Raw genomic sequence first — 14,732 nt, forward strand, 5'->3', positions numbered from 1 at the left:
GAGGCACTCCATTCTATACCATAGGAATTGTGCCATAGAAAAGTGACCTTCCTCGTGGCCGCTCGTTTCAAAGCCCCCCTCGGCCGCTCAGTTCTTGTATCGCCCTGCCGCCAGCACGTCGCTCCACAATGGTGAGTTCCGCACCGCCGGAAGCGCGCAACAGACAGACAGACACACACAGACACACACACACAGCAGCGCAGGCCCATGGACGAACCAATCAGCTAACCCCTCGCCCTTTGCCGCCTGCAGTCGCTTCTTAACAAGGGATCGCGCCTCATGACCCAGTCGCTCCGCGCTGGCGTCCGCAACATGTCGAGCGCCACCGAGCAGGAGGCGAAGGGTGCGTCCGCCTTCTCTCCACTCCCTCCTTCTCTATAGTTGTACAGCGTTGCTTACCGCCTCCGTGCTGCTATCGCCCCTTGACAGAGCAAATGCACCGATGGACCACCATCTCCAAGGGCATGATCGGCCTGACGACGGTGTACACGGTGTACGCCATCAGCGACCACCTGAGCCACGAGCACCACGAGAAGGACACCCCCGCCTACCCGTACCTCAAGATGCGCACCAAGCCCTTCCCGTGGCCCGAGTCGGACTGCGACCTGCTTGACTCCGAGTGCCGTGCCAAGGCCCGCGCTGCCAAGAAGGCTCTGGAGTAAGCGTCGTCTACGCAGCAACGCAGAGCAGGCTAGTAGAGCAGGTGGAGCAGCGGGGGTGGGCTGTCCTCCTTTGCTGCCCTCCTGATTGACCTATTGCCTGACTGTCTTCGTGTTGTCTCGCTCTCTTTGAGCTCTCAAGGACTCGAGCCATCGCACCGCATGCACACACTCACACGACCATAATTGAACAAAAAAAGAAATAAAAAACACGAGACCGAGTCTTCGTCGTCCTTATTAACTACTGTATGCATGCACTTGTTGTTAGAGGCTGCTACACATGTGTCCAAGGTTCTCACTGTCGACGGTACTGTAGGTGTCGTCCTTTGTCCAGTTCATGACAGCACCACCAACATAGGCGAAGTAACTCCACGAAGTAACAAGTACAGTGGACCACACTAAAGCACTTGCTGCTGAAGTGTCCATCAAACAAAAATGACCGATGTGACTATAGTCGAGCGCAGCGCTGCCCAGCGCCAGCCCCAAGCGGGCGAGCCTGTGTGCGTGGTAAGCCCCCACAACAACAACTACATTGCATCTATTATGTAAAAGCAACTGACGCATTATTTGTTATTTCGTAATTGTATTCTTCCAGATCTGCGGTCGGTACGGCGAGTACGTGTGCGACGCCACGGACGAGGACGTTTGCAGCCTCGAATGCCGCGACGTCTGCACAGCGAGGCAAGGGAAACGCCACCTGCCTCTGAGCTCCCAACTGCAAGACAAGGAAACGCTGGAGCGGGCGGAGCAACTCCGGAGCAGGTTGGGGATCAAAGTTTCAGCAGCTGAGAATGGCGCCCAGCCTCCAGCGCGGCCGATTCCACTCGTGGACTTTGCCCAAGAGCACCATGGCGTTCCCTTGCCGGCGGAATTACTGGCTAATCTTGGGGCCAATGGCTTTGAGAGACCGACGCCAGTGCAGATGCAGACCATTCCGTGTGCTCTACAGGGACACCATGTACGTGAAATTTTTGTTTTTGATGCGGTAAGGAGGAATTCCTTCGGTGAACATGATTTTTGACTAACTTTACTATTTTTCAAAACACACACATTAGGTTCTTGTGAGTGCACCGACCGGTACGGGAAAGACGGCGTCGTATCTGATTCCAGCGGTTGCGCAGATTTTATTTGTACGCAAAGCAGAACAGGAGAAAGAAGATATTGTGGCGTTAGTGCTGGCTCCCATTCGAGAATTAGCGATTCAAATTGAGTCGGAGGCGAAAGTATTGATGCAAGGCATTGCGGACATGAAGACCGCGCTGTTGGTGGGAGGGTTTCCTGTGCCGAATCAGCGCTATCGGCTTCAGAATGGTGTCCAGCTGATTGTAGCTACTCCGGGACGCTTCCTCGACATCTTTACGAACTATGGCGGCGGCGAAGCAATCCTGGCGGCTATTCGTACTTGCATCGTTGATGAAGTGGATGTTATGTTAGACGTTGGATTTTGGCTGCAAATTTCCCAAATCGTGGATTTGTTGGTGGCATCAGCGAAGAAGTACATCAAAGGTGTTCAATTGTTGTTCTTCAGTGCTACCGTGCCGGTTGAAGTCGAAGAGTTGGTGCGGCGACTTTTGAAGAACTTTGCTAACCAAGCATATATCCGTGTTAGTATTGGTTGCAACGACCGCAATGCAACGGGGGCAATATCATTTTCTTTGAACCCACTAGTTCAGCATCAGGTTCGTTGGATGGAAGACAAGGGGAAAAAGAATGAGCTCTTTACATTTCTTAACGGAAAAGGTGAAGAAGCAACGGTGCGTTGTATATTTCTGGTCATGCGGGCGAATTACTGAAATTGTCTGATTTTATTGATATGTTGATGTTGTTGTGGCTGTAGCTCGTGTTTGTTGGGTCGAAAATTGGCGCCTCAATGCTGGCTGAAGCAATTGAAAAACGATGCGGAATTGGTGCTGCAGCAATTCACGCTGATAAATCGCAGCAGGAAAGGCTCACTATTCTGGAAGATTTTGTAAACCTAGAGATCCCTGTTCTCGTTTCCACAAATGTACTCAGCCGTGGAATGGACTTATTGCACGTTCAGAACGTGGTGGTCTACGATTTTCCCAAGAAAGCATCGGATTACATTCATCTCATCGGGCGCACTGGACGTGGTGACGATGCTAGTGGAAATGCACTAACTATGTTAAATCTGGAAGATCGAGCTAATTTCCGAGAACTTGTCCCTTTGCTGCGTAGTGTACGGGCACTAATACCCCAGGAAGTGTATCAAACCATACATTCTGACAATGCGAAACAGCGTTCCCACTCTAGAGAGCTTGTGGTTGACGAATCCAAGCGGGCGTACCGAGTTCGTAAACAACTCATCGACGAAGTTGATGCCCAAATATTTGATTGGAAAACGTGGAATAACCAGACACGTAAGCGACGAAGAATTGGAACGTAATTATGGGTATCTGAACTTGTCGATTGGAATGAGTGTACTCTCTATACGCTAGCAGTATATTTCACCATACGTGATTATAACAGTATAGAGAAGTTTTGCTACCATGGATTGCCGAACGAACAACACCAACTCTCTGACAAAAATCCCGGATATGTGAGGGTGAATACATATATCTCGAAAACTGACTAGAGTGTTTAGATTGCTTTAGTAAAACTTACATTGTAGTCAGGTTTTAATTGATGATTATTTTTCTGCAATTAACTCTTCCACTCACAGTTACCAAACATACCGCTTACAGTGCGGTCGCATGCAGGTCGTCTAAACTCTACGCACCCCTGAACCGCGTGCTGAGTAACTCACGGCGAGCTGCCAATCGCAGGCAATGGAGTAATTGCTGTGTAGTAAATTTTACTAACAGCAAAACGCCCCACACTAATTGGAAAGCGTGATGAGGTCGTTAACTTGGTCAATGGGAATTTATTGCAGACAATGCCGGTCTTACCTTCCTAAGTACTGGCGTGTCTCTGCGGGTTCAATCGTTCATCCTATGAAAGCTGCTTTCACGATACAGGATGTAAGAGAGTCACCGTGCATTGGATACGGATGAGATCCCGATATTCTGGAGGGTGAAGAAAACCCTCGCCTCGTGACACTGTTCACACGCATTGCCAGCGGTCCCATGCTGATATTTAGCGTGCCGTTGCGTTGACCCAGGATTCGGCAGTTCAATTAGTCAGTGAATACACGTTCGTTGATAAGTAATCGTGTCCTTTACATATTGATCAGCACACATCGGTCCTTCGAACAACGAGTAGCAGCCTTCAGACGATGTCTGTATAAAAAAGAAACCCAACAACCACTAACGTAATAATCGATGTTGCATTCACCGTCTCTTTTTCCCTCTCTGCAGGTGCCAACGGTATTCCGTGTAACTTATTCAAATCAATATGCAGGGACCACAATTTCAACTGGTGTCCTTGATTGGAATCGCCGTCAATTTTTATTAGAAACCTCGACACATAGTAATCATATCAACCCACTTGGCCACTATGCACTCTCATTATCAAGTGGCTTTATTCGTTCACCACTTGGCCTTTCTCCAATGATCTTTCCAAAATACTGCGTCACGTTGACTTCAGCTTCCATTGTGCACTTCTTTTCCGTCTCGTCCTTGTAGGGTTGAATAGTAAAACCGTCGTAAAGGTCGTCCGTGACGAGAAACAGAAAGCTGTGCGTGTGTTTTCGAAACTCGTCGCGCTTCCTCAATTCCTGGCTGAAATCTTTCCAGGCTTGATATTAAATGGAATGCTTTTCTGCTAGTATTGACTTGACGTAGATAATACATCGATAGCGGCTGCCTTGGCGTTGTATTGATCGCTGACCATCCTCTCCGCTATCAAAGATGAAAGTGTCCAATAAAATGAGCTGGGGTCGTTCACGTCGTGATAAACAAGGAACGAAATATGCCTCATATTTTGTCGAAGTGTTGCTGCTTGAATTCCTCCACCTGGGTCTCAAAGTCATCCAGATTGTGCGGGATCGCATTCTGCAAACTTGTTCTTAGCGCATCGTAGTTCACAAATGATGAAATCAAGAATCGTGCCCCCCCCCTTCCCCCCTCTCCCCCAACGTGATTAAAGCGATGAAACCACTCGTTCTCGCTAAAGTGGACTACGCCAGATCTCTGACATTCGTCTCGGTTCTCAACGTGAATTGCGTGAGCAAAACTTCGACACTCGTCTTTGGTCCAAGGGTTCATAAATATCTTGAAGCACACATCTCCACAAACTGGTTGAAGTTCTCGGCCCGAGGGCTAGCGAACAGAAATGCATGACGAGTGACGATATGACAGCGCGAACCTAGATCCCTTGCCATCGAAGAGACTTTCATCCTTTTTTCCAGAAAGCGGCGTATTTGATAGTGGCCCTTTGTGTTGTCCCAGCTGAAAAATAAGGCAATGCCTCACCAAATGAGAGGAACGTACCGTAATATCCTTCCTCTAAATCATAAACACAAGCAGCAATACTACTCCGAAGACGAATTTCACAACTACCAATCACAAGAATTCTCGTGGCCTACTCTTCTACGTTCGCCTTCAAAATTATCTCGAGGAGGTCCCAATTTTCCTTCTGGACGTACAAACCGCTCGGAAATGCTCTACCAAAGACTTGCTTTGGGATTTCACGAGTTTCATCACCGTCAAACCCGTCTCGCGATCAAGCGTCTGTCCCATTGTGGCCAATGCAACCAAATCATCTACTGAGGCTCCGCCTTTCACCTTTTTCCGTCTGATACCCCTATCAACTGCGTTGGAGTAGCCGCAATGAAGCACCATCAGCACGTCCACGGGGAGTCTTCCCTGCGCACGGTCATAATCGCTCAGACGACTCCGATCGTTGATCCTCCATAAGCAAGTCGGGTTAATGGGTGCTGGCCTAACAGCTAGGCTCGTCATTCCGCGTGTTACACTTCCTCTATGCCCTGTAGAACCGCCGCCTCCGTCAGCTTGTATAGAGCTCTCGTTATCCTCGAAGAGTTGCAACTCGGGCAGCTGACATGTGATCATTGAGTTCATATCCCTTCTCCGTGCCTGTGTCGACAGGGGTGACAATGGTGAACGCGGGTTGAACCACACTAACAATCCCGCACCATAGAGTCACACCATGATTCTTCAAATTGTGGTGATGAGCGGGATTGACAGTACCGATTGGGTATTGGATTACCCCCCCCCCCCCCCCCCGTACTCGCAAGGGTCGATAGCAGCAACCCAAGACATTGAGGACTAAACACTGCGGGGTGAAAGAACAAGGAGAGCCCTCGCTATTGCTGTTACTGAGAATGTTAAGCCTACTTTTGGCCTGCTGTTTATGGCTCATGTTGAATGACTGCCAAATATCTGTGGACATGAGACCTTGCTACCTTGGTAAACGCACGGCACACCAAAATCATTTGCTACTCAGGCTGGGGCTGAATTGCGACAAGAACTGCTGGCTTTGGGGTAGTCTGAGCCTTCCACTCGGCTTCTTCTGTCGGCCTAACGCCAGCGCGACGAAATAACCACTTTTGCCTTTTGATTTGCATCCTTTTAGTTGTATTAATTCCTCGCGATCGCTGCCGCCCGTGCTTTGCGAAGTAGTTTTCGTAGCATACACCACCACGAATGATCGTAACCTCGGAGTTTGACGCAGTACTTAATCTCCATATCAGTCGCGGGAACCATAGTGCTATTGTCGCTACCCGACTAAAGTAAAAAGGTATGGCTCGAACTACGAGTTCATGGCCCCAGATGACGCCATGGTAAAGCACAGCATCACAAAGCTTCTCGTCACCCACGAAAAATATTCGGCTGATCACTGCGATATGCCCGACAAGCACAAGTGCTACAACGGGAGCCGCCATTCGTAGTCGAAAACGGAGCTTCTCTCTCATGACAGGAGTGAGAGCATCCAAAGTGAGCGCCCAATGGATCCATACCCACCATGTGAACAGCATCAGGCATCTTGAGCGCTCCCAGTTGTACAGTATACAACCAGATAAGGTTGCTGTAGTGGTTTGAAAGGTGTAGAATAGGAAGTCGAATGAAGTGACAAGGAGTTTAAAAAGGTCGCGTTGGTAAAGTGCCGCGAACGGAATCATAAAAATTAGCGTGCACAACAACGCACCCCAGGCTTGGGTAGATAAGGTGACGAGATCAGTGCCGCTGGTATTGCTGACGAAAATGGAGAAAGAAAGTAAGAATCCTGAGGCACCGATGGCGTATAGTACCGCTACAGCTGAGGCAGCAACAGACCGAGGGAGAAATACATGATTCGAGTTGAACGTCTGGGGAAACTTGATGAATTGCATCTGTTGGATTAAATTTGGTTCGCAAAATGTACTCGATTCAGTGGGACCAACAGCATTTTTTCGTATGGCTGCATTGATAGATCGAGGTTGCTGGGCTCGAACGATTGCTAGTCTGTCAACTTGCTCGAGTTTCAATCCGCAACGATAGATTACGCACTCGATTATGGAGGACATGCGCTCAGAATTCAGTGATTGCCGTTTTCTGACAACGAGCTTTGTGATCAGTAGAGAAAGTGTAACCATACCGTTGCCGATAATATCCACTACTGAGAGTTTAAAGTGCGTATGCTCGTTTCGGTGGCTCAGTAGTGAAAAACCTGTGCAACCATCTAGTCGATCTAACATCACCCATAGTAGCATATACAGAAGCGGAGGGATGCCTAGCGCCGTGACGCAAACAAAAGGTCGAATACCCCGCACTTGACCGTCAATGAATACTATGTTGTGAAACCCAATCCAATCGATCATCATTCGGCAGAAGCGCAGGTCCCAGAAGTAGATCGATAGCATAATTGCTGTTATTGTTGTGGCACAAGAGAAGAACCAGAAATCGAATGTTCGCATTACCAAACGCACAATGTCATATCTCAAAGTGCTTGGAGCACCAAGACCCATCGGGAGCCATAATGCCAGGCTGATCACCGCTAAAATCTGGCCTGTTTGGGCATCAACACCCGTAACCACAACGTTCAAAATCATGGCGGTCATGTTCGCCAACAGGAGGGGGCGGTGGTACTTGTCGAGGAAACGATGAATAGATGTATGAGCACTTGTCGACAGAAGCTTCCCCCGAACGGACTTGGAGAGGTCGATCACAGGAAGGGGTTTAGCTGGAACCAGAGCGTATACGGGATCGGCCGATTCTTCAAGCATTGCTGCGTTACAAAACTCGACGCCCTTCCTACCAGCAGATAACTTGATCAGCAAGTACGACGTCAAAACTTAATCTCAGACCAACGTGATCTCGAGGAAGCTATATTTGATAGGAACTGCTAATGGAGTGGGAGCACCGTTATATTTACATTAGGTTGTCTCGGTGGAGCGATGTGGCGAGGGAGACTCGATTTCGTCTGGTCACAACTCCTGCTAGCATTTTGACTTTGGCGATCTGAGCAATCTGTAGCTTTCGCCGCCGTATCTTTGTAAAAATGTTGTCGTAGCAATCCGACTCCGAATAATAGACACTTCATCGTTTGAAGCTGTTCCCAGTCGAGCTACTAAACGTGAGCACCAAAGTGATAGTGTTACTGATCGACTGTTGTAGATGGGAATTACTCGAATGCTCAAGCACCTTCCCCAGACGAATCCCTCAAAGATAACTGAGCCTTGGAGCTCCCTGTCTCCGTTTGAGAAGATGTGAAAAATGATCGCGATGTGGACAACAAGCAGTAGACACAAAATTGGAGCATCATATCGAATTCGAAACCAGAACATATGTCTCACGATCGGTGTCAGCCCGTCGAAGGTAAAGATCCAATGTGTCCAAAGCCACTAAGAGACCTGTCCCATTTGTACAAGGCGCACGCGCACATGTGAATTGAAAGGAATAGAATGAAAAATCAAATGAGGTGCACAATAATGTGAGCAATTGGCGTTGATAAAACATGGCAAATAGCCCAGTAAACGTAGTCGTACACGACAGTGCGATCAATGACATAACGAATACGATGTCCTCATGTGACGCAGAGTCACACGATTGAGTAAATTCGTGCGGCAGTGAGAGATGAGAGAGAGCAAATCCGACAGCCCCATACCGTGCACCACCAGAAGTATCCATACTGTTGCGTGAAATTGTTTTGCAAATTTCCAGCGAAGCAGTGTATCGTAGACATCAAATTCTTGTGGGAACTTACCTAAATCTGCGCTATCATCCAGGATGTAGCCTCAGTTTACAGCGGTAAATGATACAATCAATTATTGTTGATGACTCGCTTTGGCTGCAGGTCGAACACATCCTTCCTTTTGAATACAATTTTTGACAAGGAGAAATCCAACTGTTACCAAACCATTGCCGACCACATACTATCACGTACTACACCATTGCAGCTCACATCAAGACAAATATGTGGTGCCTCCTTTCATATTTCAAGATGGAAAATGAGGCGCCGCCGTCTATCTTTCCAAGCATCATCCAAACCAACACCACGCCAGCGGAGATGATAGACGTAATAAGAATGTACGTGAGACTCCGCAAACCCAGCACGTGTGCATCAATGAAAATGACATGGTGGTATCCGAACCAGTCGATCAGTACCCGAACCCACCGCAAGTCCGAGAAATACATGGACATGGAGACAACGATGACGCTCGTAATGGTGGAAAAGAACCAGAAGTCGAAGGTGCGGCACACGAGCCGCACGATATCGTATCTCAGCGTCGTAATGCTACCGAGTCCCATCGGCATCCACAAGATAACGGCAAGTATTGCGAGGACTTCACCGACGGAAGCTTTGGCGACGGGTACGATAAGGTTTAAACAGTAGGAGACAGCTGCACAGAACAGGATGGTTCGGTAGTGCTTGTAGTATCGTCGGCGGATATATGTGTGCATTACTGCGGGAAGGAGACGGCCACGGAACGACTTGGACAAGTCGACTGCCGGAAGAGGTCGGGCTGATACGATCGAATAGGCGACGCTAGAGGAGGAGGTGTCTTCATGTCGTGGCATTGTTGGTGACGTATGAAGCGGTAGTAGACATATTGTCCTCGATTTCTCTAGTGATTTCTCGAGTTAAATGCGTTTGCGCAGTAAATGGGTTTAGTTCATTATCTTTGCAATATATGGACGCGAGTCCCTGTGGGCACCGCGACGACAGTATTTTGCCCATTCAATCCCTCTTTTGGTGTACTTTAGTATTGCGGTGCTTGCATTGCGCTTGTCATGATCGAAGAGAGCATGATGCTCGTAATCGTGCTGGTCAGTGAATTTAAAATGCGTGGCACACTGCATCCTCCTGGATGCTTCAGAATCTGTTAATTTGTCGGTGTCTCTAACCAGGTTTAGCAGTGGTATGTCTCGAATTCAGGTGATTTCTTCGCCCGATTGAGCAAGTATGCCCTCCAAATTGGGTGAATACCTATGACACGACGCAAATACTTTGAATGAGGTGCCTACACTCAAAACGACTGGTCTCGTTGAAGTGCCACGACGGGCGGAACCTTAGCATGTCGAGATAACGACGCTGCTAGTGCCTTTACGTGGACGATCTGAGTAATATGCGAGTTTTTTCGTCTTCCCTTCGCGAAAAAGTTGTCGTAACAGACTGAACCACGAAGAATTGTGACATCGCTGTTGGATGCTGACCCCATCCAAGTGACGAGTCGAGAACACCACAGCACAAGGGTCAATGATCGGCTAACGTAAAAAGGTATGACGCGGACAACTAAATGCTGACCCCAGATGATTCCCTCAAAGATAACCGAGTCGCGTAACTCCTCGTCACCTACAAAGAAAATCCGGAAAATGATCGCTACGTGGTCTGCTAGCAGCAGACACAAAACGGGTGCAGCAAAGCAAATATGAAACTTGAACATTGCTCTCATATCCGGAGTCAACGCATCCAACGTAAAAACCCAGTGCGCCCATAGACACCATGACAGTACCACTAGGCAGTGCGATGCATCCCAACTAAACAAAGTGCACACAGCGATACTGGTAGACGTAATCTGGAATGAGTAGAACACAAAGTCGAACGAAGTGAAAAGCAGCTTGAGCAACTGGCGTTGATAGAACATGGCAAATAAACCAGTGAACAAAACTGTGCATATCAGTGCAACTGATGATAGCACGAGCGTATATCTATCATCGACAGCCGAAAACAGTTCTGATCCTCTAAATTCATTTACAAGTGGAACGTGAGAGAGTAGAAATCCTGCTGCTCCAAAAGTATAAAAAATCAATAGTAGCCACGTCGGGAAGCAAAATCGCTTTGCCCATCTCCAAGGAAGCAGCGTGTCAGACGCACTGAAATACTGCGGGAACTTAATAAACACTAAGTGCTGAACTGTATCAGCTTCCCGCAATGAAGACATTTTTGAGTTAGAAAGGGAACCCCCACCGAACGAGTCACGCGAGGCAGATGGCCCACCCACGGGTTCTAGCTGAAGTCTGCACCGATAAATAATGCACTCCACCGATGATGCTGACTTCGTACGCCTCGAACGCAGAACTTTGCCTCTTCTGAAAACAATTTTGGCCAGAAGAAAACCAAGCGAAACCAGACCATTACCAATAACGTCCACACTTGTAAGATCAAACCTGCTTCGGTCACTTTCATATTTCAAGATGGAAAATGAGGCGCCGCCGTCTATCTTTCCAAGCATCATCCAAACCAACACCACGCCAGCGGAGATGATAGACGTAATAAGAATGTACGTGAGACTCCGCAAACCCAGCACGTGTGCATCAATGAAAATGACATGGTGGTATCCGAACCAGTCGATCAGTACCCGAACCCACCGCAAGTCCGAGAAATACATGGACATGGAGACAACGATGACGCTCGTAATGGTGGAAAAGAACCAGAAGTCGAAGGTGCGGCACACGAGCCGCACGATATCGTATCTCAGCGTCGTAATGCTACCGAGTCCCATCGGCATCCACAAGATAACGGCAAGTATTGCGAGGACTTCACCGACGGAAGCTTTGGCGACGGGTACGATAAGGTTTAAACAGTAGGAGACAGCTGCACAGAACAGGATGGTTCGGTAGTGCTTGTAGTATCGTCGGCGGATATATGTGTGCATTACTGCGGGAAGGAGACGGCCACGGAACGACTTGGACAAGTCGACTGCCGGAAGAGGCCGGGCTGGTACGAGCGAGTAGACGATGCCACAGGCTGAGGTATCATCCGTTGGTCGGGTGGTCATTTACGATTGTAATTTTGTTTCGTTTTGACAAGATGTGGTCTGAGCACTAACGTCTTCTCCTACGTCGTGCGCTGTGAAAATAGCGGAGTAATATGTATTCGACTATATTTGGGAATCACCCACCAATACTGTATTCCACTCTCTGGTGATGACAGTGTATTCCGTACAATAAGATCCAAGGCATGTTCAGGCAGATACACTACTAGCCGCTGACTATTAAAAAATTAAAGCATAAGGCTAGACTGATTGACCTCAGTGAAATAACGCGGTTGGTGACACTCAAGCATCTCGAGACAGAGGTTCTAGCGCCTTCACCTCTACGATCTGATTGAGCTGCGCGTCTTCCATTTGCAAAAACAAGTTGTCATAACAGACTGAGCCACGAAGAATAGCGACAGCGTCATCAGATACCAAACCCAATCGCACAACTAAGCATGAACACCATAAAACCAGGGTCAAAGATCGGCTGACGTAGAACGGTACAGTTGATAAATGTTGCCCCCAGACGGCCCCTTCATATATTACAAAGTCTTGCTGTTGAAAGCCGCCAGTCAAGAAAATCGGGTAGATCAATGCGATGTGGTCGATTAGCAGCAGACACAAAACTGGGACTGCATAGTGCACACGAAGTTTGAGCAACCCTCTGATGATCGGAGTCAATGCGTCGAGAGTGAAAATCCAGTGACCATGATACCACCATCAAACACTGTGGCCAGTCCCAGCTGTATAAACTACAGACGCAGATGTGTAAAGATGCAACTTGGAATGAGTAGAAAATGAAGTCGAAGGCAGAGAGAGGTAATTCATCAGTTGGTGTTGGTAGAACATGGCAATGGTAGCAGTGAAGGTGAGTGTACGCAGCAACGAAGTCTGCGATATCATCGGCTCCAGTAAGTCACTTGTGTAAGGTATCCTCCACTGACTCGCTGAATTCATAAAACAGAGAGCCATGAGAAAAGATAAGTCCAAGCGCTCCCACACTGTAGAGCGCCATGACAACCCAAGGCGGTATGAAATCCCACTTCCCCCATTTTCCAAGTCAGCAATGTATTGACTGCATCGAATTTCTGAGGAAATTTGACAATCAATACGTGCTGAACTGCGTCGACCCCTCATAATGAGGTTTCCTTCGAGTTAATTCTTGAGTCGCACATTGAGACCCATGACGCCGAAACTTCAGATCCTTGTACGAGCGACGATGACCTCTTTCGTCGCATCCGAAGCGCTTTTTGCCTTCGAAAGATGGTTTTGATGAGGAAAAGACCAAATGATACTAGACCATTCCCAATCAAATCGAACCCTGAGCGCTCGAAGCCTCATGTTTGCTCTCGCACTTCAGGTAGATCCACCATCCACTCGTCCCAACATTATCGAGATCATAACAAGTGAGAACATACCGACGATTAGAATATAATTGAGATTCTTGAGGTCAAGTACATGAGCGTCGAAGAAAATGACATGGTGAAAGCCAAGCCATTCTGAGATCATTCGGATCAAGCGTGAATTAAAAAAAGTACATGGAAATCGTGACGACGATCACACTTGTGATCGTAGAGAAGAACCAAACATCAAATGCTTGACACACCAACAGCACGATGTCGTATCGCAATGTGGTAATGTCGCCGAATCTTGACGACACCCATAGGACAACAGCCAGAATCGTCCTACTGACGCTGAGATCATCGCCACTTAGAGACCAAAGCAGTACGAAACTGCGGCGCATAGGAGTATCTGGTGGTGGTATCTGTAGAATCTTTGGCGAATATACGTGTGTACAATCCCCGGAAGAAGTCGCCCTCGAAACGATTTGGACAGAGCAGCTACTGGAAGAGTTTGAGCTGATATTAACGAATAGATTAAACTGTTCGCTTTGATGCTGGTCTTAGTTTCCGAGGACATTGACGAAAATGGGATGATGCTTGGACTCGACGTGTCTTCGTAATAACACCTGATTTGCTAACTTCAGCTCGAGCGATGGCTGAAAATATCAAGCAAGTAGCACACCATCCAGCTATCTTTGGTCTGGCCATCCCCATAACTTGTTCAAACTTCCCCAAGGAAGCCACGATGAAGGGTTGGTTGGTGATAGTCTAGGGTGCATTATTACCAAACCAAGCGTTCACAGTAAGCCCCATGGTGTGCACTAGAATTTATCCATAAGTTTCAGCATCCAACTAAGGTAGGTTGTTCCGTAGGATTACGGCTTTCTCCTCCACAGTGATGACGACAAAAATAAAGATAGTCTCCTCACGAATATTCTTGTCTTTGTTGACCATACAAATACGGGGACTATTGATAGTGTCGAAGCCCCAGTTGTTTGTTGATCGGACCATTGTTGTAGCCGTCGAAGGTCCACCCACAACACCCGCCTCGGTTGGCCTGACTACGTGGGTTTAACGAAAGGTCGATGAACATGCCCTCCCAAACTCGACGCAATTCGAAGAAGCCTCAAATGCCTGGGCACAGGTTGGTACGATCAGCATCGTCCGATACGCATGAATCACACCAGACCAGATCGCCTAAGCGACTTCACAATTTTTGGAGACGCAAGCGTACCGTGACCCCGACGGCAATACGTGCCTTTGCTTCAGAGGGGCAACAAGAACAAAGTGATGGTGGGAAATCACCCGCGGTTCCTTCTTGCGTGGAAGATGACCCCAACGATAGCATCATTTTCCTCAACAACCCCACGGAGTTTGACCTTCGCTCGTTTTTCTTCAGACGCCCTAAGTCCGCTTTGTCTTCAGGTCACCTCGAGAGATCAGCTATCAGCTACGGAAGCTCCACTAGCAGCCATCGCAGTAATACCAGGGGGTTCACATCGACAGACACCTCCAATAAAGGAACCTTTTCGCGCGGGACAAAACCAGAGGCGATGGACTCCAGTTTAGAAGCTGTCGCGACAAAACCAACAGGAAAACCGCGCCGAAGACTTCGTGCAAAAGAAGAACTCT

The 14,732-nt window shown here is 48.1% G+C and overlaps 2 protein-coding genes across 2 annotated transcripts; both read left to right on the forward strand.

The window, feature by feature from the left end:
- Positions 1-128: 128 nt before the first annotated feature.
- Positions 129-845, forward strand: IUM83_15480 (ribosomal RNA processing protein 1; the record flags this gene model as incomplete). Its single annotated transcript, XM_067940297.1, has 4 exons — positions 129-131; positions 253-343; positions 430-658; positions 794-845. The coding sequence occupies 4 exons, from the start codon at positions 129-131 to the stop codon at positions 843-845; spliced, it is 375 nt and encodes a 124-aa protein (XP_067780215.1).
- A 249-nt stretch (positions 846-1,094) lies between these two features.
- Positions 1,095-2,632, forward strand: IUM83_15481 (putative ATP-dependent RNA helicase DDX59; the record flags this gene model as incomplete). Its single annotated transcript, XM_067940298.1, has 5 exons — positions 1,095-1,166; positions 1,255-1,617; positions 1,715-2,338; positions 2,400-2,413; positions 2,497-2,632. 5 exons carry the CDS (start codon positions 1,095-1,097, stop codon positions 2,630-2,632), a joined length of 1,209 nt encoding a protein of 402 aa, XP_067780216.1.
- Between the last annotated feature and the right edge of the window lie 12,100 nt (positions 2,633-14,732).

This window comes from Phytophthora cinnamomi (genome assembly GCF_018691715.1).
Source record: "Phytophthora cinnamomi strain GKB4 chromosome Unknown Contig128, whole genome shotgun sequence".
Classification (NCBI taxonomy): domain Eukaryota; phylum Oomycota; class Peronosporomycetes; order Peronosporales; family Peronosporaceae; genus Phytophthora; species Phytophthora cinnamomi.